Source organism: Rhinoderma darwinii, chromosome 1, assembly GCF_050947455.1.
Source record: "Rhinoderma darwinii isolate aRhiDar2 chromosome 1, aRhiDar2.hap1, whole genome shotgun sequence".
Lineage (NCBI taxonomy): Eukaryota > Metazoa > Chordata > Amphibia > Anura > Rhinodermatidae > Rhinoderma > Rhinoderma darwinii.
Window position 1 is genome coordinate 333,215,844 of NC_134687.1, and position 24,807 is coordinate 333,240,650.

At 44.8% G+C, this 24,807-nt stretch overlaps 1 protein-coding gene across 1 annotated transcript in view; it reads left to right on the top strand.

Annotated features, from left to right (window-relative positions):
* The window catches only part of LOC142749969 (atrial natriuretic peptide receptor 1-like), a 140,538-nt gene that overhangs the window by 59,467 nt on the left and 56,264 nt on the right, over positions 1-24,807 (top strand). The window contains exons 7-9 of the mRNA XM_075858656.1: positions 145-290; positions 1,100-1,172; positions 14,923-15,052. Of these exons, the coding sequence (XP_075714771.1) occupies positions 145-290; positions 1,100-1,172; positions 14,923-15,052 (349 nt within the window). The remainder of the gene's footprint in view (positions 1-144; positions 291-1,099; positions 1,173-14,922; positions 15,053-24,807) is intronic.

The window sequence follows — 24,807 nt, forward strand, 5'->3', positions numbered from 1 at the left end:
AACAAAAGCAGACAAAAAGATTTCCAATCTTTTTGGATAGATTATAGCACGAACAACAAGGTAAGAAATGTGTGTAAAAATGTGAATCCAGTCTTGGTGATTCAGAACTATGGTTGGTGGTCATGTGTGTTTCCTATTCTGCAGTATGTGGAAATGGTATGTGTGAAGAAGAAGAGGCATGCGCTACATGTCCTGCAGACTGTGGGGATTGCAGTATCCAATCTGATATTCGAATGGCAATAGCAATTCCTGTGGCCGTTATTATAGCAGGCCTCATTTTGTCTGGTGTGGTAAGTATCTATATTCTGATGTCTGCAATTTTAATGTGTTCAGTATTATCCCAGGACTTTACCCAGGAGATCTCAGTTAGTAGGGACAATCCTAAAAGACCTGGGAGGTCTTTCATTTTATTATGGTAGGTCTCCTTTAACCCAAAGTATTACAGATTAATAACCGTATCTTTAAAAGGTTTGTCTAGTACAGAAACACTATTTTTATAATAGAGGTTGGGTTCTCTGTTCAGGATCCTCATATCCTCGCCGGAGTGGAGAGCGGTTATTAAGACTGTCTCTCGTTCTTGAGAACATGTCCTATCCTGCATTACACAACCCATTGATTTGAATGAGCATAATGTAATGCTTAATTTCACCTGTGGCGGCACTGCCGGGAAATTGAACACCACCTGACAGGTTTCCCCACAGATAACAGCTGATCGCTGGGGGTCACAGCATGGGGACACTTTGTGATCAGTATTTTTGGTTAAGGGACCTTTCTTACAATTAGGGATTTCCAAAGCGGACAACCCTCTAAATGTAGGACATTTTCTAGTAATCAAGTCATCACCATTTGTATTCAAGCAGTATTCAAGTAGCCATTACAGTATGACAAAACTCAACTGTGGTCTAAATTATTAACAGAAAAGAGAGATTATTGACTCAGCTCATGCCTCTATTGTGTATGCTAGTTTGGTTTCTATTAATTATCACAAGCTGTTCAATATGTTTGCAAGAAATGTTTATTAGCAATTCACATTTGTGTGCTTTTAGGAATATAACTTTTTTAATTATTTCTTATTGATTATTTTTTTTTTTTTTTATAGGGATTTCAATACCAAAGGCAAAGAATGTTTTGGGATGAGAGCTGGATCATCAAGTATAGTGACATTAAACAAGGTATAGGAGCAATGAGCAATGGCTGCTATTTTTGGCATACTCTGGGGCCAGCAGATTTCAGCTTGTGTGTGGGGCTTAATTTGTTGTAAGTGTGGCACGTTTGTAAGGCTTGTCTACTGTTAAAGGGGTTTTCCGAGATATTAAAAAAATTGCCCAATGTTGGATGGATGCAAAAAAGAGCCATTACTTACCTCACAGATACCTGTAATTCCTGCACCACCGCTTCGGTTCCTCCTCGCCGCTGTGTATTGATATAGCTGCAGTGATGATGTATTTGTACACCCACATGATCGCTACAGCCAATCACTGGTCTCTGACAATATACGGCACAGGATCACGGAGGCCAGTGCATGGCTGCAGCAATCACGTGGGTATACGGGCACTTTATCGCTGCAGCTATGTCAACATAAACAGCGGCGGGAAGGAACGGAGCAGTGGCACTGGAGCAACTGGGATCTGTGAGATAAGTAATGGGTCTTTTTTTTTTTTTTTGCATCACTCCTACATTGGCCAATTTTTAAAATAACTTTTAAAAAGCCCTTTATGGCTGTTGTCATATCACGGTTTTTGTCAAAAATGTTGTCAATATAACAGAAGTTGAGATGTGGCCTACACTTGTTTTTCTAAAGAGGAAAATGTTGTAGATGTAACATTTAATTTGAGACATTTTATTTCCATTATTATGTTCTAATTGAATGTATTAGGAATGTTCATGCCTACCTGTCACACTTCCCAGGACATTTATTTCAAAACGTTGCATGTTATGGCTGTGCTCTATGTGTCATACATGAAGGTATGATGGTTGTATGCCAATATTCACATATGTATGCCAATATTTATATATATTCAATAATCACATATGTTCATGTGCCATTTGCGTGAATATGGTGCAAATTCAATACAAAAGGGAACCATGTCTCTGGACAATATTTATAAATGTGCCCAACCATCTCCAGTTGAATGTCGTGGTAATACTTTTAGGGAAGAATACCGATGTATTACAACATTCGATGGAACATGCCACAATTTAGTCTTTTGTCACATTTGAACAATTTACGAAAAAATCTGAGGTACAGTAAATCCCTACGCACATCCTTGAATTCCCTATTACGGCTCAGTACAACTCGAAAGTACAACTCGAAAGTCAACGGCCATGAGCATGAGACTTAAAACGGTTATCTGGGAAGTAAAAATTGCTACAAGTGTGTCTGCGTTTTATGGTACGGAGCAGTGATAGGAATGAAGGGGGAGCAGTGCATCCACCGCGGCCACCTCAACCAGCTAGTCGGTGGGGTCCTGAGAGTCCTTATCCCCACCCAGGGCCGGCCTTAGGGGTGTGTGAGCTCTGTGTGTGTTTATGTCTCTTTGTAAACGTGTGTTCAATAATAAAGAAGAACAGATAAAATGAAGATAAACTATTCTGCTCGCTATATACTCTGCTGCTCCTATATACTCTGCTGCCCCTATATACGCTGCTGCCCCAATATACTCTGCTGCCCCTATATACTCTGCTTCCCCTGTATACTCTGCTGCACCTATATACTCTGCTGCCCTTATATACTCTGCTGCCCCCTATATACTCTGCTTCCCCTATATACTCTGCTGCCCCCTATAAACTCTGCTGCCCACTATATACTCTGCTGGTCCTTATATACTCTGATGCCCCTTATATACCCTGCTGCCTCCTATACACCCTGCTGCCTCCTATACACCCTTCTGCCCCTATATACTCTGATGCCCTATATACTCTGCTGACCCTATATACTCTGCTGCCCCTTATATACTCTGCTGCCCCTTATATACTCTGCTGCTTATATATTCTGCTGCCCCTATATACTCTGCTGCCCCTATATACTCTGATGCCCCCTATAAACTATGCTGCCCCCTATATACTCTGCTGGTCCTTATATACTCTGATGCCCCTTATATACTCTGCTGCCCCTTATATATTAAAAATTTAGGATTTATATCCAATAACCCCAAACAAATGTAGCAAATAGTGCCACACAGTGCCATCCTAGCCAAAGAGACTATGAAAAATACAAAAACTGCTGCTTCTTATATACTCTGCTGCCCCTTATATGCGCTGCTGCACCTATATACCCTGCTGCCCCTATGTACTCTACTGCCCCTTAATACTCTACTGCCCCTTAATACTCTTCTGCCCCTTATATACTCTGCTGCCTCTTATATATTCTGCTGCCCCTTACATACTCTGCTGTCCCTTTATACCCTACTGCCCCTTTATACCCTGCTACCCCTTATATACTCTGCTGTTCCTTATATACTCTGCTGCCCTTTATATACTCTGCTGCCCCTATATACTCTGCTGCCCGTATATACTTTGCTGCTCCCTTTATACCCTGCTGCCTCTTAAGTGAAAAATCACATTTTCATATATGTAATCTATAAAACCTATATATATATATATATATATATATATATATATATTTATATATATACACTACCGTTCAAAAGTTTGGGGTCACCCAGACAATTTTGTGTTTTCCATGAAAACTCACACTTATATTTATCAAATGAGTTGCAAAATGACTAGAAAATATAGTCAAGACATTGACAAGGTTAGAAATAATGATTTTTATTTCAAATAATAATTTTCTCCTTCAAACTTTGCTTTCGTCAAAGAATGCTCCATTTGCAGCAATTACAGCATTGCAGACCTTTGACATTCTAGCTGTTAATTTGCTGAGGTAATCGGGAGAAATTTCACCCCATGCTTCCAGAAGGCCCTCCCACAAGTTGGATTGGCTTGATGGGCACTTCTTGCGTACCATACGGTCAAGCTGCTCCCACAACAGCTCTATGGGGTTGAAATCTGGTGACTGCGCTGGCCACTCCATTACAGATAGAATACCAGCTGCCTGCTTCTTCCCTAAATAGTTCTTGCATAATTTGGAGGTGTGCTTTCGGTCATTGTCCTGTTGTAGGATGAAATTGGCTCCAATCAAGCGCTGTCCACAGGGTATGGCATGGCGTTGCAAAATGGAGTGATAGCCTTCCTTATTCAAAATCCCTTTTACCTTGTACAAATCTCCCACTTTACCAGCATCAAAGCTACCCCAGACCATCACATTACCTCCACCATGCTTGACAGATGGCGTCAGGCACTCTTCCAGCATCTTTTCAGTTGTTCTGCGTCTCACAAATGTTCTTCTGTGTGATCCAAACACCTCAAATTTCGATTCGTCTGTCCATAACACTTTTTTCCAATCCTCCTCTGTCCAATGTCTGTGTGCTTTTGCCCATATTAATCTTTTCCTTTTATTAGCCAGTCTCAGATATGGCTTTTTCTTTGCCATTCTGCCCTGAAGGCCAGCATGCCGGAGTCGCCTCTTCACTGTAGACATTGACACTGGCGTTTTGCGGGTACTATTTAATGAAACTGCCAGTTGAGGACCTGTGAGGCGTCTATTTCTCAAACTAGAGACTCTAATGTACTTGTCTTGTTGCTCAGTTGTGCAGCGGGGCCTCCCACTTCTCTTTCTACTCTGGTTAGAGCCTGTTTGTGCTGTCCTCTGAAGGGAGTAGTACACACCGTTGTAGGAAATTTTCAGTTTCTTGGCAATTTCTCGCATGGAATAGCCTTCATTTCTAAGAACAAGAATAGACTGTCGAGTTTCACATGAAAGCTCTCTTTTTCTAGCCATTTTGAGAGTTTAATTGAACCCACAAATGTAATGCTCCAGATTCTCAACTAGCTCAAAGGAAGGTCAGTTTTATAGCTCCTCTAAACAGCAAAACTGTTTACAGCGGTGCTAACATAATTGCACAAGGGGTTTCAAGTGTTTTCTAATCATCCATTAGCCTTCTAACACAGTTAGCAAACACAATGTACCATTAGAACACTGGAGTGATGGTTGCTGGAAATGGGCCTCTATACACCTATGTAGATATTGCATTAAAAACCAGACGTTTGCAGCTAGAATAGTCATTTAGCACATTAACAATGTATAGAGTGTATTTCTGATTAACCCCTTAACGACCGCCCACCGTCTTTTGACGTCAGGCGGTGCATGTACTCAGTCTACAGCGACGCCTTTTGGTGTCGCTGTAGTAGAGGGGGTTTATCGGCACCCTGGTGACATCTGCACTAAAAACCGGCTGTAAGTAACAGGTCCGGTTCTTAGTGCAGCCATCAGGGCCTGCCGATTTCGTCGTAACAGCACGTGACCGCTGTGACAGCCAATCACAGCGGTCACATGCTGTTACTGCGTACAGAGCCGCCGGGAGTGTCTAAATGACAGCTCCTGCTCTAAGAACGAGCTGTTGCTAGCAGCTCTGTTCTTAGAGCAGTGATCAGGAGCCAATAGTATTGGTTCCTGATCTTTTGTGATCACTATGAGATCCAATCATAGTGATCACTACTGTAAAATAAAAGTAAAAACATGTATCTGTTTCTCCTCACTGTTCTAGCTGTGGAGATAAACAGATACAAGTGTGTCAGTGTCCCCACACAAAATTACTTGTCCCTTACACAGTTTATTTAAAAAAAAACACATTTTTTTCAGTATTTTATAGTATATAGTATATACATATATATATAAATATAAATATATTTACTGTATATACTAAGAATCGTACTATAAACGACTTTCTTTTTAGGGTACGCTGTTAGACGGCGTGTACGCTGTTAGGCCTCATGCACACGACCGTAGCCGTGTGCACGGCCGTGATTTTCGGGTCGGCCAGCGGGACATGCACATGGCCGCCACCATTGTTTTCAATGAGCCCGGACCGCAGAACAGGGCCGTAATAAGACATGCCCGTTCTTTCTGCGGTCCGGGCTCCCGGGCCGGGCAAGGACCGCAAAAACTACGGTCGTGTGCATGGCCCCATAGAAAAGAATGGGGCCGCAATTCTCCCGTGGATTTTCGGGGGAATTGCGGCCGCAAAAACACGTTTATGTGCATGGGGCCTTAGACGGCGTAGGGTGCTGTTCTGGGCTTGGGTTTACGGTTTGTGTTAGGCGTAGGGTTTAGGTTTAGGTTTTAAAAAAAAAAAAAACTAAAAGAAAACAATAAAAAAAATAAAAAAAAAGTTTAATTATTTTAGTGTTCTTAGTTGGTTAGGCTTCATGCACACGACCGTGCTCGTAATTACGACTCGTAATTACGAGCACGGCCGGGTACGGCCGGCCGCGGGCAGCCGGCCGCTTTTGCGAGCCGTGCTGTCATTATAAAGTATAGCAGCACGGCCCGTAAAATAGAAAAATAGAACATGTTCTATTTTTTTTAACGGCACGGGCACCTTCCCGTGAGAAAACGGGAAGGTACCCGTGGGTAACAGAAGTCTATGAGCCCGTTATTGCAGGTCGTAATTACGACCCGCAATAACGGGTGTTTTTACGGTCGTGTGCATGAGGCCTTAGTTGATATGAGTCTATGAGAAAACGGCTACAAAAACGTCCAAAGAAGTGTCCTGCACTTCTTTTGACGAGGCTGTATTTTTACGCGTCGTCGTTTGACAGCTGTCAAACGACGACGCGTAAATGACAGGTTGTCTGCACAGTACGTCGGCAAACCCATTCAAATGAATGGGCAGATGTTTGCCGATGTATTGTAGCCCTATTTTCAGACGTAAAACGAGGCATAATACGCCTCGTTTACGTCTGAAAATAGGTCGTGTGAACCCAGCCTTACTTGAAAGCGACAGCGAAAGTGCGATGCAGAACGCATTTGTCCTGTACAAAAAATCAGCAGGCAGGGTGACATTCTTTGAATTTCAGGAGAAAGTGATTGAAGATCTCCTATTTCAATCTGCAGACCAGAGAGTAGTCCATGAGTCAGAGGATGTACACCGACTTGTTGAAAAACATTTTTTACACCCCATCCCTTCAACATCTAACCAAAAATACCCCAAAAAACGGTGTCGGGTCTGCAGCAAACGAGGACAGCGAAGTGAGTCACGATATTATTGTTCCGCTTGTCCTTCCAACCCTGGTCTATGCATAAGTCCCTGTTTTGTCCTTATCAATACACTATGGGCTTTATTACAGTTTTGTTCGGGTTTTTGGTGGACCTCTTACACCCGACAATACTTCTAGAAATAGCGACATTAATTTGGGGAGTAGTGGTCCTTTACTGTATCTATACATACGGTGTGGGACACTGCCCCTTTATATATTCTACAGGTGATTGGTTGTTTTGTGCACATGGCGGTTCCTACCTTGCCGGGCAGGGGCTTGTTATGGTGTACCGCGTCACTTGGCACATTCGTCCCTTATATAGGGATTGATGTAGCTAAAGAGACGTTGTATGACCAGTCACTTTGAATAATAAAGTCATTACAGCCCTACAAATTTTCTTTCATCCTGTGAACATGCTCTAGTTTTCCACATAGCTGGATACATTCTTCCTCCTTTTTTTGGGATATATTGCCTTTTTCCGCCAACAGTTTAATACATTTTCCCACTCTAACCTACTATATATCAGAGCGGATTGATATACTATGTCTATGGACTGACATGATTTCAGGACAGCTGCTTTCTTAGCACGACATAGTCATAGGGTGTAGAAACTGTTAGGCGGGATTCACACGACCGGGTCACGTCCGAGCCCGAGTGCCGGCCGGTAAAATCGGCCATTCTGCCCGGCCGGTTTGCATAAAGTTATGCATCCGTGCCGGGCCGGGCAGATCCGGACAGTGACATTAGCGGCAACTCCTGAAGGGGAATCCCCATGTGTTCGGGGATTCCGCTTCAGGAGTTTCCCCTGATGTCACTGCCCAGATATGGACAGAGACATCAAGCGCTCTGTCCAGGAGCGGAATCCCCGAACACACGGGGATTCCGCTCCTTCAAGGTGCTAAAGTGCGGCTAGCACATAGCAGAGCGGGGAGATACCTCCCCGCTCTGCTATAGTGGCGTCGCTACAGTAGTAGCAGCAGCAGCAGCTGCTGCAGCTGCTAGCGGCGCCATCAAAGGTGTCGCCGGGCCAGGGCGCTTTTAAAACAAGCAGGAGAAGGGAGCCAGCGCAGCGCTCCCTTCCACCTGCTGTACACCCCGGCCCTGCCACACCGTGTACAGCGATGCCATTCATCAGAATGGCATCAACTCCTCCTCCTCACATGCACTCTGTGCTGTGAGGAGGAGGAGATAGAGCGCAAGAGCCGGAAAAGCCGGCCGTCACTCGGGACACATCCCGGTGATGGCCGGGTATTACCCGGCCCCATAGACTTCTATGGGAGCCGGGCGGCCGGGTACCCGCGCGAAAATAGAGCATGTCCTATTTTTTGACGGGCGGTTTTCCCGGCCGTCAAAAAATCGGTCGTGTGAATAGCCCCATTAGGGGTCTATTATTCCTAATGCAGTCGGGTGCCGGCCGATTTATGAACGGCCGGCACCCGGCCGGGAAACCCTGCCGTGTGAATGAGGCCTTAGGGACATCTATTTCTCAATCTAGAAAAGTAGAATCCTCCCATTTTCAAAGCAAAATGTGTGTCCTGAAAGCCTCCGGGTGCTCCCTTCCTTTTGGGTCCTGCCGTGTGTCCAGGAAACACATTAGGGCCACAATGGGGATATTTTTGAACACAGGAGAAACAGGGTGATACATTTTCTGGTGCATTTCCTTATTCTCATGTCCTCTGTACAAGAAATCTGACCTTAAAATGACACATTTGTGAAAAAAAGTGAAATAAAATTTTCTTTCCACCTGCTTTGCATTCCTGCGAAAACTGTGGGGTCAAAATACTTAGTACACACCTAGATGAATACCTTAAGCGGTCTAGTTTTCAAAATGGGGTCATTTATGGGGAGTTTCTATCTTTCTGGCAGCTCTGTGCCTCTATAAATGTGTAATGGGACCTGAAACATTTTCAAGCAAAATGTGTGTCCTGAAAGTCTTCGGGCACTACCTCCCTTTCGGGCCCTCCCGTGTGTCCAGGCAACGCATTAGGGTCACAATGGGGGCATTTTTGAAAACGGGAGAAACAGAGTGATAGATTTTGGGGGGTGTTTCTTCATTCTCATGGTCGCTTTACAAAGAAATCGGTCTTCAAAGTGATACTTTTATATAAAAAGTGTTTTGTTTTTTTATTTCACCTGCTATGCATTCAATTTAGCAAAAAAACTGTGGGGTCAAAATACTCACTACAGCCCTAGATAAATACCTTAAGGGGTCTAGTTTTCTAAATGCGGTCGTTTATGGGGAGTTTCTATCGTTCTGGTAGTTCAAAACCTCTCCAAATGTACAGTGGGGCCTAAAACATTTTCAAGCAAAAATGAGACCTGAATGCCTCCGGTTGCTCCCTTCCTTTCGGGCCCTGCCGTGTGTCCAGGCAACGCATTAGGGTCACAATGGGGGCATTTTTGAAAACGGGAGAAACAGAGTGATAGATTTTGGGGGGTGTTTCTTCATTCTCATGGTCGCTTTACAAAGAAATCGGTCTTCAAAGTGATACTTTTATATAAAAAGTGTTTTGTTTTTTTATTTCACCTGCTATGCATTCAATTTAGCAAAAAAACTGTGGGGTCAAAATACTCACTACAGCCCTAGATAAATACCTTAAGGGGTCTAGTTTTCTAAATGGGGTCGTTTATGGGGAGTTTCTATCGTTCTGGTAGTTCAAAACCTCTCCAAATGTACAGTGGGGCCTAAAACATTTTCAAGCAAAAATGAGACCTGAATGCCTCCGGTTGCTCCCTTCCTTTCGGGCCCTGCCGTGTGTCCAGGCAACGCATTAGGGTCACAATGTGGGCATTTTTGAAAACAGGAGAAACAGGGTGATAGATTTTGGGGTGTGTTTCTTCATTCTGATGGTCGCTCTACAAAGAAATCGGTCTTCAAAGTGATACTTTTATATAAAAAGTGTTTTTTTTTTAAATTTCACCTGCTATACATTAAATTTAGCAAAACACTGTGGGGTCAAAATACTCACTACAGCCCTAGATAAATACCTTAAGGTGTCTAGTTTTCTAAATGGGGTCGTTTATGGGGAGTTTCTATCGTTCTGGTAGTTCAAAACCTCTCCAAATGTACAGTGGGGCCTAAAACATTTTCAAGCAAAAATGAGACCTTAATGCCTCCGGTTGCTCCCTTCCTTTCGGGCCCTGCCGTGTGTCCAGGCAACGCATTAGGGTCACAATGTGGGCATTTTTGAAAACAGGAGAAACAGAGTGATAGATTTTGGGGTGCATTTCTTCATTCTCATGGTCGCTTTACAAAGAAATCGGTCTTCAAAGTGATAATTTTATGAAAAAAGTGAAATTATATGTTTTTACGCCTGCTTTGCATGAATTCTTACAAAAAAACTGTGGGGTCAAAATACTTACAACACCCCTTAATAAATACCTTAAGGGGTGTAGTTTTCAAAATGGTGTCACTTGTGGGGGTTTCCACCATTCTGACACCTATGAGCCTCTGAAAACCTGGCTTGGTGCAGGAAAGTAAAATGTACTTCAAAATGTATAAAATCATTACTAAACTTGTAAGTCTTCTAAATTGCTCCAAAAAAATTTTTGGGGTCAAAAGTGCTGCCAAAATAGAGTAAAGCGATGGAAATATATATTTAATAAAAAAAATTGTACAGTATGTATGTACATATGTGACATATTGCAGTTAAAAATAGGGAAAAATGATAATTTTTACAAAATTTCTTCAATTTTTCTATTTTTTCATTAATTTCCGCAAATCGTATCAGTCTACTTTTACCACTAAAATAAAGTACAACATGTGACGAAAAAACAATGTCAGAATTACTTGGATATTCAAAACTTTCGCACAGTTATTCTCTGATAAAGTCAGACATACCAGATTTAACAAATCTGGCTTGGTCATTAAGGTCTTTTCAGGCCCGGTCATTAAGGGGTTAATTTAATGTTATCTTCATTGAAAAAAACTGTGCTTTTCTTGCAAAAATAAGGAAATTTCTAAGTGACCCTAAACTTTTGAACGGTAGTGTGTATATATATATATATATATATATATATATATAAACACAAAAGTTTGAACAGCACATTCCAACAAAATGATATAAAATGTGTATGCAGGTGCAAGAACACCTGTGACTGCAAATATACAGCAGACAAAAAATGCAAAACACCAATGCAACCTAAACCACTAAATATAAATAAATATGCATTACTGCTAAATCTATCTATAATAGGGAAGTTCTTAGTGCACATTTTGATCAAAAAGTGTTTGCCCACCTGCCACAACAAGGCGACCTCTGTAAGGTGGGGACCTACTCTGCACATATTTCAGAATGTGTGTGTGTATATATTTCCTGTTTGTCTAAATATTTATGTGCAGTATATGTTCCAGTGTGTGTGTGTCTATATATGTGGTTAATTTTTGGTTTGTAGAGGGCAGCAATAGAGTCCCGCACAGGGCGCCATCCAACCTAAGGCCGACCCTGTCACCACCAATCAGGTATTGATGGCCTATCCTGAGGATAGACCATCAATTTTATCTCTCTGGATAACCCTTTTACAGTTAGTTAAAGGCACTCTGATTTTTCTTCAGAAGTTCACAAAACACAATGCTATATTTATTTCATCAGTGGTCTGTTATTTCTCTGTGTGGATATAAAGCAGCAGCCTGTGCTATTGACCCACTTTAAGAGAACACACTGTGATTAAAGCCAGTAATCTGTTCCCCAAAGATGATAACTACTTCAACACAGCATTTCTGTCCCATTTTTAACTATAACCCTTCTTAAAAAAAAATTGTATAGAGAAGATAAGACAACTGTCACCTCACACTATATCTGTGTGTACATAGTGTACATAATACTGCTAATCCTGAAGTGGGTATAGCTGTACATTTAAAGAGTCTGTTACCAAAATGCTGTTTATTATTATTTATTTTTTTAAGAAACCATTAAATCATATAATAATATATGAATCTCAATGTGATTGATTTTCTAAAGGTCCTCTTCCACGGCCTATCCTGAGCCGTGTAAACGAGCGTTGATCAACGAGCCAGCTCATTGATCGGCGCTCCTTTGCTCCTTTCACAAAGAGCTAGTATGGGGACGAGCGCTCTTTACTCCAATCGCACGTCCCCATACATCATGTCGGAGGCACGTCTCCCTGCTTACATAGGGAGATGTGCTGCCGACAACGATAATATTTTTCATTTTTATAACACTATGATGAGCAGATGAATGAGTGTTTGCTCGTTTATCTGCTGATCGCTGCCCTGTTTACACAGTATAATTATTGGGAATGAACGATTGCCCGATAATTGGCCCATGTAAAAGGGCCTTTACTTTTACTGTCCTAAATATTATCCATGTATTTGCTGCACCCCTGTCCACTACCCTTAGAACCCAGGATTTAGTAGGACTATATATATATATATATATATATATATATATATATATACATATATCCTTTCCCAAGTTGCAGCCCCCATCGGTGAGTCCAGCATCCAGAGCTCACCGCCAATCAGATGTTTTTGCTATTAAAAGCTGCTAGCGCCTCAGCAGAGCACTGCAGCCTTCTCATTCTCCCAGAGAGAACATTTTCAAAAGCAATAGATGAAATACCATATCAAATATGTTTATCCACCTACCATATATTTAAATTTAGAGGGAGTCTGTCATCTCATTTTCACCTACCAAACGGCTAATACCAATATATAGGGAAGGATGATATTTTGTTTTAACATACCCATGTTGCCCAAGTCAAACTATAAACACTTTGAGGTCGGTATACACTGCACACTATATAGAAGGTAACATATATGTGAATGTACAGCTCTAAGATTTATAGTGTATGATATGATGACTACCCAATACATGCATAGTCTACAAGCAGAAGTACCTAATAGACATAGGAGACTGAGCATATGCAAGAAAATACATACGTATCTGACTCCCCCAAAGAAAAGATCCAAGAGGACACAGTCACTAGCCAAAAGAAATGTCCTATTGTGAATGTACTAAGTACCGGCGGGGGATAATTGTATGGACAGTGGTAGCTCACCTAAATATGGGATTGAAAGATGTGCAACCGGCCGTATCGCCTCCAAGAGTTGTCCATTTGTGTATTTATAATATTACTTTGAAACATTTTTACTGATCATGTTTGTATTGTAACAATCGCAATTGACTTGAACCCTTTATGCCCCATCCCCTTGACCCTATGATGTCATACATTTGTTTTCCCTCCTGTTTATTTTCCCTCCCTTTTACCGGTGTGTATATAAACCCCTGTATAATATACTGCTGTTACACTTGCCTGAGAACGAGCCCTATGAAATAAAACAACTTTTTTAGGCCTCATTTACACGAGCGTGTGCGTTTTGCGCGCGCAAAAAACGCTGCGTTTTGCGCGCGCAAAAGGCACTTGGCAGCTCCGTGTGTCATCCGTGTATGATGCGCGGCTGCGTGATTTTCGCGCAGCCGCCATCATAGAGATGAGGCTAGTCGACGCCCGTCACTGTCCAAGGTGCTGAAAGAGCTAACTGATCGGCAGTAACTCTTTCAGCACCCTCGACAGTGAATGCCGAACACAATATACACCAACCTGTGAATAAAAAAAGACTTTCATACTTACCAAGAACTTCCTGCTTCCCCCAGTCCGGGCTCCCGGCCGTTGCCTTGGTGACGCGTCCCTCTCTTGTCATCCGGCCCCACCTCCCAGGATGACGCCGCAGTCCATGAGACCGCTGCAGCCTGTGATTGGCTGCAGCCTGTGCTTGGCCTGTGATTGGCTGCAGCTGTCTCTTTGACTGAACTGTCATCCCGGGAGGTCGGACCGGAGTTATCGGTAAGTCAGAACGTCTTTTTTTTTTTACAGGTTCATGGATTTTCGGAGCGGAAGGCACTGTCCATGGTGCTGAACCAGTTTAACGCTTTCAGCACCGTGGACAGTGACTGTCTCCTGACGTCGCGTACCCGAACATTTTTTACCGGTTTCGGTCAAAACGAGTTTGGCCGAACCCGGTGAAGTTCGGTGCGCTCATCTCGAATTTGACACTCCGTTTGGATGTTTGTAAACAGAAAAGCACGTGGTGCTTTTCTGTTTACATTCAGGAGTTTGACAGCTCTTGCGCGAATCACGCAGTTCGCACGGAAGTGCTTCCGTGCGGCATGCGTGGTTTTCACGCACCCATTGACTTCAATGGGTGCGTGAGTGCGCGAAAAACGCACGATTATAGAACATGTCGTGAGTTTTTTTCTGCGCACACGCGCTGAGCGCAAATCACGCATCGTCTAAACTGCCCCATTGACTAATATAGGTGCGTACGACATGCGTGCAAAGCACGCGCGTCGCACGCGCGTATATTACGTTCGTGTAAATGAGGCCTTAAACAGATTCCAGTCTATGTCCTTCATCTAGCAGCGCCCAGATATCCTTGTTTTTATAAAGTTTTTTATGCTATATGCATATGGCACCCGGAAGAATAAAATCACTTCTTTATTGTTCACAATGGGCTGACTTGGGTAACATAGGTATATTTGGAAACCTATCATCCTTATTTGTATAGCAATATTAGTGGTTTTAAGGCGAAAAATGTGATGGCAGACTCCCTTTCACACAACAGATAAAACATTGGGTTTTTTATGATGAGTTTGTCAAAAAACAAACTCAGCACTTCTACATCTGTGTATTTATACTTTCTATAGGTGTGTTATATACACTTGTAATATGCCATTTTATTGTGTATCTTGTTGTATTATTAGAATAAGTGACTGTAAAATTTAAAAAAAGGGTATATTGTGTTAAAGTGATCCTTGCGATGCTAATACAGGATTAGATTACTATGTTCAGATCATTCCACAGCTGAGAATCTTACAGGAAGCACAGTCCAATCTGCCAGCACCCCCAATGCCAGTTGTATCACTACCCTGAGCTCCTGCACAGCGGCTGTCAGCACATCCAGAAAGCAATTCTTCACCAAGACTGGCAGATAGTATGTCTTTATCAATCTTATTTTCTACTCTCTAATTCTCTGCTGTAATTCAATTGAAATCCATTTCTTTGCTGCACAGTCATCAATCTTATGAAATCTGATATACCCTTCTTTCCTTGTAGGTTTATCATAATAACATCAAATGAATCCATTCTATTTAAAATTAACATACATATACTGGGAATAAAATGTGTCCTACACAGAACACAGCTAAACAAGTCAACAAATAAATAACTAGACATTAATACATATAGATTGAAGCCCTTCTTTAATGTTTCTGTTTCTATCAAGTGGTGGACATTTTCACAAATACGTATCAATGGTATTTCAACTATTTACCAGCTTATAAACAAAGAAATATATGCATAGACAAAAGGGGGCCCTTCCTAGTTCTGGTCTTGACTAACGTACCCCAGAATCCTAGGACTGTTGAACCTAGTGATGATTTGTCCCCATCAACTATCACCTTTTATAATGAGAGGGTCAGTGGGACCTTCAGGCCCCCAAGGGATTGTTCAGAATTAGGAAAAAGAATATGCTTTTGTTTTTGTAGAAACAGCGCCACACCTGTCTATAGGTTGTGTCTGGTATGACAAGTCATTCTTATTCAAGTGATTACTGCAACAAAAGATACAGCCCATGGAAAAGTGTGGTGCTCTTTCGGATCTTGATTCTGGACAACCCAATTGTTTTAAATTGTAATATCTATGGGATATTCCTGCTCAAGTTTCTACCTTACATGGTGAAGAACTAGGAAGTCAACCTTCATTTGGGGACCCTTCATTAGCATGACAGAAACTAAAAGGTCTGCTTCTAGTGTACACACACACACACACACACACACACACACACCATTGTGCAGTGTGTGATAAAATGCACTCAATACAACGTTTATCATGTGTATATATAAGGATAAAAATAGATGATTTGCCTACAGCACCATGCAGATTGCTGCTAGCTATCATACTGCAAATGGAGGTTGAAAAAAATTAGAATGTGATTTGCAACTGCGGGTGAAACGTCCCTGAAGCAGATTTTACAGTTGATTGCTAAAGTTTCAGTTATAATATTTGCAACCTATAAGAATGGCCACATAAAATACAATAGTTCTTAGATCAAAGGAAGGTTTGACAAAATTCAATAATAATAATTGGGACATTTCATTAGTGAAAACAACAGTTTTTCTAGTTTTAAAAAGCAGATGTCTGTCAAAATGATTTCCCAACGTGCTAAAAAATCATCTCAACACAGTTTCTTGAGACAGATGGTATCAATGTGCACAATCATTTTCTTCATTGCAGGGGATAGAGATTTTAAATATATCAGCGGCTGTACCGAGAAACAGAAAAAATACTGGTAACATAAAACAATGACAACAATTACTCAGAATTTCAGTACCCCCACCAGTCTAACTTTTATTACATGTCTTGTTTCAGTGGAGAAATTGTCTGCAGTTCCTCTCCACTGAAACCTCATCCATAAATGTCCATAATGTACACTTCTCAACATTGAAATTGCAACACCAAGAAGGGCAAGCCGTAAGATTATGCAAATAGAGGAAGTAGCAGGTATCGCTAAATTCTGCAAATTATCAAATTTCAAGCACCTACAGATGTAGCCATCTTTATCTTAAATGATAACTTGCTGCAACGTGATATCACACAACAGCCATTGAAAAAGTCAAGATAAAGATGGCTAGATCTGTAGCTCTAATCTGTGGCATGTGGGAGGGGCATAAAAGGCAGATTGAAAGCAAAGTTTTTTAGCCACATGTAACCTCAAATATCGGATCAAGTGGTGTGGTATGATTGTGCGATGCCTCCTGTTCATCGATGTGCCAGTTATCGCCACTTGTCGCAAACTGAGAGGGACAGAATCCTTGAACTGAGAGGCCTTGGTTTATTACTCCGGCAGATCGCTACGTGCTTAGGTTGAGACGTCAGAACTGTTCAGCGTTGCGTGTCCCGAAGGTTGGGAAAACTACAACAAACGGGAATGACAGCAAGAGGTGCACGGAGGCGAACCCCTGCAAGGACAGATTCTCTGGTAGGAAGAATGGCGCGTAGTGATCTATTCTGTACTGCAAGTGAAATTGGACGTCCCATCCCAGGCCTAGGGCGGCAACAAATGTCGACACAAACCATCAGAATGCATTTGCACAACATTGGCATATGAGCCAGACATCCAGCTACAGGTTTTCCATTGACCACACGCCACCGCTCTCAAAGGCTATCATGGAGCACAGCAAGACAGCAATGGAGGCTGGAATGGAGGTCTATCCTTCATCGATGAGTCCCGCTTTTGTCTCGGATGCAATGATAGCCAGAGATTGCTCTGGAGACCATGTGGACAACGCCATGAAGAGGCTTTCACAAGGGAATGCCACATCGGTCCTACTCTTAGGATTATGGTGTGGGGTGTATAATGTACAGTAGCCGGACCCCTCTAGTTTTCATTTCAGGTACACTAACAGCTCAGTGTTACATTGATTTGGTCATGGAACCAGTGGCATGGCCATTTCTCCAAAATTTCCCAGAAGCCATTTTCAACAGAACAACGCCAGGCGGAATGTTGCTTGTGCTACTAAGAGTAGCCTGCGTGGCCTGAACATGCTAAACATGGCCTGCAGCGTCTCTGGAATTGTCTTCCATTGAGCACATCTGGGACGTTATTGCTCGGCAATTGCAAAGGCAGTTGCCATCAGTCAATCTTGATGATTTAAGTTCCCAAGTGGCATAACATTCCTCAGACAACCATTAACAACTTCATTGATAGCATGCCAAGGCGAGTAAGTGCGTTTATATCTGTGTGTGCAGGACTGGCCTTAGGGGTGTGCGACCTGTGCCATTGCACAGGGTGCATCACTCCAGCAGGTGAAAGGGGGCGCTGCGCTGGCTCCCTTCTCCTGCTTGTGCTTCAGAAGCGCCTCGGGCCCGGCGACTCAGCAGCTGCCTTCCCGCCTGGGTGCTCCATAGCGGCGACAGCGGACATGAGGGCGCCTGTGCCACCCTTCACAGGACGCAGATACTATTGAACACTATAGCAGAGGAGGGAGGTAGCTCCCTGCTCTGCTATCTACTAGCACCACTGTAGCTCCCTGAAGGAGCGGAATACCCCTGTGGCCAGGGATTCCGCTCCTGGACTGAGCTCTTGATGTCAGGGGCTTCTCCTGGAGTGGAATCCCTGGTCACAGCATCGGCAATGCTGTGGACGGGGGTTCCGCTTCAGGAGTTGCCCCTGATGTCTCTGTCCATGGGGGCTGTGTAGCACTACCTACAAGGGGGCTGTGTGGCACTGCCTACAAGGGGGCTGTGTGGCAAAACCTACAAGGGGGCTGTGTGGCACTACCTACATTGGGATGTTTGGCACTACCTACAAGGGGGCTATGTGGCACTACCTACAAGCGGCTGTGTGGCACTACCTACAAGCGGCTATGTGGCACTATCTACAGGGGGCATCTGTGAGTGGGGGCTGATGGTTATTTAACTGAGTGGCGGGCTGATGGTAATTTTACTGGGGGGGTTGATGGTCATTTTACTGTGAGTGGCGGGCTGATGGTCATTTTACTTTCAGTGGGGGCTGATGGTCTTCAAGTGGTTTCCACCTCTGACCTCCAATTCAAATTAAAAGGAGGCAGAAAATACCTGTGGCGCCCGTTTGGAGTGCTCTTTTGCCTGTGCCTTCTGCATTAGCTTCAACGGCTTAAAAAAACGCAAAAAAAAAAAAAAAAAAAGGACAAATAACGCTGTCAATTTTTTCTGCCTTACAAAAAAACGCTATGTGAACATACCCTTAGGGTATGTTCACACACACTATTTACGGATGTAATTCGGGCGTTTTTGCCCCGAATTACATCCGAAATAGCGGCTCAATAGCGTCGGCAAACATCTGCCCATTCATTAGAATGGGTCTTACGATGTTCTGTGCACACGGTCATTTTTTTTACACCCCGCTGTCAAATGGCGGGGCGTAAAAAAGACGCCCGCGTCAAAGAAGTGCCTGTCACTTCTTCAGATGTAAATGGAGCCGTTTTCCATGGACTCCATGGAAAAACAGCTCCATTTAACGTCCGTAATGGATGCAGCAAAAAGCGCCTCAACATGCCATTACGGCTGAAATTACGGTGCTGTTTTCTCCTGAAAACAGCCCCGTAATTTCAGCCGTTACGGACGCTGCCGTGTGAACATACCCTAAGAGTGTAGTGCTTGCTTTTAGCCGTTTTATGTCTTTCTCTAAACAATTTTTGGTAGGGGTGCCCTGAGGAAATGTTTATTTCCCTCGGCTTCCTCGAGTCCGAAATGGTTGGGAAACTCTGTACTAGGCTACAGGATCACGCCGGCTTACGCAAGGATCCAGTCGTCGGCGTTGTGGAGCAGCTCAATTCGTCGTGGGAACGGGGCCAATGAGAGTACAATTTTTTTTGTTTGGGGGCACTGTCTACAAAGGGGGTGGTGGGGGGCTGTATCAACAAGGGGGAGGTGGGGGGCTATATGGCACTGTCTGCAAGGAGGAGCTGGGGGATTATGGTACTGTCTACAGGGAGGCTGTATGGCACAATCTACAGGGGGCACTATCTACAAGGTGTGGGGGCTGTGTGTGGCAGCCAGGGGAAGGGGGCATTATACTGTGTGTAGGCCACTAAGCGGACATTATACTGTGCAGCGGCACTACAGGAGGCAATATATTTTGTGTGCCACTTAGGGGACATAATACTGTGTGGGCACAATTAGAGGACAAAATATTGTGTCCTGGGGGGGCGTGGCTGGACACAACTCGAAAAGGACGTGCATTTCTGAGCTCCAGCTCTAAAGACTTAATCCAGCAGAATCCTTCTCTCACACTCTCCCAAGGAGACAGATATTATAATTTTCAGGGTTGGCGGCATGAGGGGAACAGTTTGATACCTTAATTGAGCTCCTCTGGGCATTTTTTAATTTGCGGCCTAGCACTGCATGTGAAGTTGCGGCCCCTACTTTGGAGCAGTGCATCCGCGGATCCTCCTACAGCCGGTAACCCCACCGGAACATGCCATAAGTTGAGCACCTGTTCAAAATATCTCTCCTGCCTGTGAAACAGCAGCAGGGACTAGATAAAAGCAGCAGGAATAACGAATAGAGGTGGCACACTCCCAGCTCAGCTACACCATAACTTGTGGGGCCCTATCCAGCACCACCCTATCTACACCACAGATAAAAACAGGGCTCCACCATCAGCCCTACACTCCTCACCTCCCGCTGATCATCCTGGGACTGAGTTGGAGTTTTTTAGCACCCGCTCGTTTTCGGGCCTGAAGCAGCGGCCTAGATTTCCACCTGCAGCCGCGGCCATGGTGACGGCCTTCCCAACATCCCTTCCGGAACCTGAGGAAGTCGGCACTACTTACCGAACACCTCGCCCTACGTCCTACGGCGCTTGGGCTCCTGCTCTGGTCCACAGGGACCACATGATTAGGTACGGCGGGCGCGGAGCTGCGGCTGCCATTGTGTCCGCCATCTTGGACATACTGCAGAGTCTTCCTTCCACCTTCACAGGCGGACATTCTTGGGGTCGGTGAGTAGCCACTGTCAGACGTTTACCTTAGACATAAGCCCACTGTTACTCCCGCTGTGCCACGTGGGTTTCTATCGCCCCCCCCCTCCAGCCCCACCTGCCTTTATCCGCTGTACATTGACACCTGTTGTTTGGAGCCTCACCTACACGCTTGTCCCCCGGACCTACAAGGGGCCTGGCCCTAACTTTTTCTGGATTTTACTACTGCGGTCTACATACATTTTATGCAGCTTTTTTCTAGACTGTTTGGCCTCCTCCACATTAGGGGCCCGGCCCTAATTTTTCCTCGGATAGCCACTGGCTGTAACGGCTGCCGCGCTATTCCCCGCCTCTTCCACGGCCTCTGCTATGGTTCCTGCATCCTCCATTTCCTCATGCTCGTCCCGAGCTCCACTTACCAAATCCGGACGCTCTGCAGGCTCTGGGCGTCGTCAGGTGACTGCATCTCTCACCTCCCTCCACTGCCGTTATCCACGATGTGAGGCTGCAGCCACTAGAGGGCGCGTGCGCTGACTCTTTCCTTCTTAAAGGGCCAGCGCGTGCTAAAATTCCAAGACTTCCTATTTAAGGATCCTCTTTCCTTTGAATCCTTGCTTGTTCAACCAAGTTCCCCATGAGTTTCCCTGCACCCTGGTTCCCTGTTTTCTTGACCTTCTGCCTTTGTCTGGATTTCTCGTTTTTGACCTCTGCATGAACTCTGACTATCCTTGCCTGCCGCCTGCCTTGACCTATTGCTATCGATACCCGTAACGCTGTCTGCTGCCTGTCCTGACTTCTGGCCTATACATCCGACTGCCTCTAAACCTGCTGTACCAAGCGTTGCCCTGGGTTACTAGCACCATCTCCCGGACGACACAGAGGATCCACAAATGAACCAGGTGAGAACCGTGATAGTTTGAACAAGCCATGGATCCCCTTGACACAGCCCTGCCTGACGCGGCTGATATAGCTCAGGAACTTTCTAGACAAAGAGTCCGCCAAGATCAGCTCCGACACTGCCACCACCACCGCAAGCTCCTGTCTACAGTCCTGGACTACATTTACCTATGCCTGCCCGCTATGAAGGTAACCCCAAGACCTGCAGGAGATTCGTTAATCAATGCACCATCCATTTTGAGGTCATGGCGCATCATTTTTCCTCAGACCAGGCTAAAGTGGCCTACATCCTGCCCTGCTTTCTGGCGAAGCGCTGGCATGGTCATCGCCCTTATGGGAGAGAAACGACCACATAATGTATAATATTCAGAACTTTCTCTCCACATTTAAAAAGGTGTTTTAAGAGCCAAGGCGGGTATCTTCGGCAACTTCCTCTCTTCTCAAGCTCCAGCGAGGAACCTCCACTGTAGGTCAATACACCATTCAATTCCGCACCCTGGCGACAGTACTCCAGTGGAATAACGAGGCTCTAGTATCTACCTTCTGGGAGGGTCTAGCGGGCCGAATCAAGGATGAACTTGCTGGCCGAGACCTTCCACCATCCTTAGATGACTTGATTACTCTTGCCAATCGGATTGATATTCGTTTCCATGAGAGATAACAAGAATTTGCTCAGGGCAATCGGACATCACGGTTGGCACCAACCTTCCAAAGGCCTCTTCTTCCTCTCGGTCGGATGAACCCATGCAGGTGGAGAGACAAGACTCACGCCTGAGGAACGCCAGAATAGACGCAAGTTGAACTTATGTTTATACTGTGGTGGAAAAACGCACTGTGCTTCTGTGGATGGGAGGCTTCTACAGGAGACTATCCATCTTGTGACCGAGCCCATTTTCATGTTAACAGGGGCGCTGCACCGGGAACGTATCTCCTTCTATGTTTCAAAGAACTCTTTGAACCCATTGCTACTGGATTTATCATGGTTGCAGAAGCACTCTCCTGTTATTGACTGGACTGGAGGTCAAATTAGCCGCTGGAGTGACTTCTGTCACCAACATTGTCTACAATCAATTCTCCCACCCATGCCTCAGCCTACAAAACCTAACTCAGCAGGACTTCCTACTCCATATAAAAGCTTCTCTGATGTTTTCTGCAAACAAGAAGCTGAATCACTGCCACCCCACAGGCCATACAACTGTGCCATAGGCCTGATCCCCAATGCCACGCCTCCCAGAGGTAGAGTCTACCCTTTGTCTTTGCCCGAGATGGAGGCCATGTCGGTATATCCAAGAAAATCTGGAGAGAGGATTCATCCGTAAGTCCTCCTCTCCTGCTGCTGACCTGTGTCTTCTAGGGCTTCCTCTGGACTTTTTGCATGGTGTTTGAGGAGCCTGGATGGGTCTCATCTGCAGCGGCTTCCTTGATTAACCTACACCAAGGAGACACCTCCGTGAGAGAGTACACCATCCACTTCCGCACCCTGGCGGGAGAACTGTTATGGAACAATGAGGCCGTGGTGTCTGCATTCTGGCATGGACTGTCTCCTAAAATTAAGGACGAACTTGCTGCTCGAGACCTGCCATCTAGCCCGGATGACCTCATCCTTCTGTCCGCCCGGATTGATATGCGGATCCGAGAACGCCTCCAAGAGGTTCGTCGGGAGGGAGGCCTTCCTAGTCTGGTCCCTACTTTGCAGCAACCCCTGCTGTCCTCAGATGTCGATCCTCCTAAGGAGTCTGTGATGATGGACCAGTGTAAGCTATCCACCCAGGAGAGACAACGCAGATGCACTTCGGGACTCTGTCTATATTGCGGCCTCGGTGGCCATCTTCTGCACCTGTGTCCCCAAAAATCCCAAAACCTAGGGTTGCTAGGAGAGACAACCTTAGGTAAGAAAGGACTTCTGTCTAAATTGTCCATACCAGTGACCATAGTGTCCGGCGAGAAAACGCATCAGGTCTCTGCGTATCTGGACTCTGGATCCGCTGCTAATTTCATCTGTAGAGACCAGGTGGATCTTCTTCAATTACCCACCACCCCCCTGGAGAGGCTGTTGACGGTTTCATCAGTGAATGGACGACCTCTGTCAGACCCAGTTATAGCTGTGACCAAGCCGATGAGGCTCCAAGTGGGAGCTCTTCACTCCGAACTCCTGTCATTCTATGTCCTATCCAAAGCCGTTAACCCTGTGTTGATGGGCCTGCCTTGGCTCCAACTACACGCCCTAGTCCTGGACTGGAATTCTGGAGAGGTTCTCCAGTGGGGCCCTGAGTGTCAAAGCCGATGCCTGGTGCAGATTCGTTCGGCTCAGCCTTCGCTGCCTCAGTCATTGGCAGGATTGCTGGGTCATTATGCTGCATTATCGTACGTCTTCAGGGAGGGAGGCGGAGACATTGTCACTACACCGGGCGTATGACTGCCCTATCGAGCTGATTCCTGGTGCATCCCTTCCCCATGGTAGGGTATATCCTCTCTCCTTGCCAGAGATACTGTCCATGTCCGCCTATGTGAAAGAGAACTTGGAGAGGGGCTTCATACAGAAGTCTTCCTCCCTGGCAGGAGCCGGGTTCTTCTTCATCAAAAAGAAGGATGGTTCTCTTCATCCATGTATTGACTACCGAGGCCTCAACCAGATCACGGTGAAAAATAAATATCCATTGCCACTGATCTCAGAACTGTTTGATCGTATACGTGGTGCCAAGATTTTTTCCAAACTAGACCTGCGTGAGGCTTACAACCTAGTCCGGATTCGCCAGGGTGATGAATGGAAGACTGCATTTAACACCCGTGATGGACACTATGAATATCTAGTAATGCCCTTCGGCCTGTGTAATGCTCCCGTGGTCTTCTAGGAGTTTGTTAATGAAATTTTCCGTGACCTCCTCTATGTTTGTGTAGTAATCTACCTTGATGATATCTTGATTTTTTCTCCAGATCCTATGACGCATCAGAGACATCAAGTTTTGCTGCGGTTAAGGGAGAATCGTCTGTACGCTAAGTTGGAAAAGTGCGTGTTTGAAAAAGATGCTCTACCTTTCCAGGCCTCGAGATGGATCCTGAAAAGGTAAAGTCTGTCATGGAATGGCCACGCCCTCAAGGCTTTAGGGTTATACAACGCTTCCTGGGATTCGCCCATTTCTACAGACAGTTTATTCCAAACTTCTCCTCACTGACTTCTCCTATCTCTAACCTCACTAAGAAGGGCATTAACGCCAAGGCGTGGACTCCTGAGGCAGAGTCCGCATTCAATAGCCTGAAGAGTGCCTTCACGTCAGCCTCTAGATGTCTCTCTACAGTTCTAGTTGGAGGTGGACACATCCTCTTTCGGT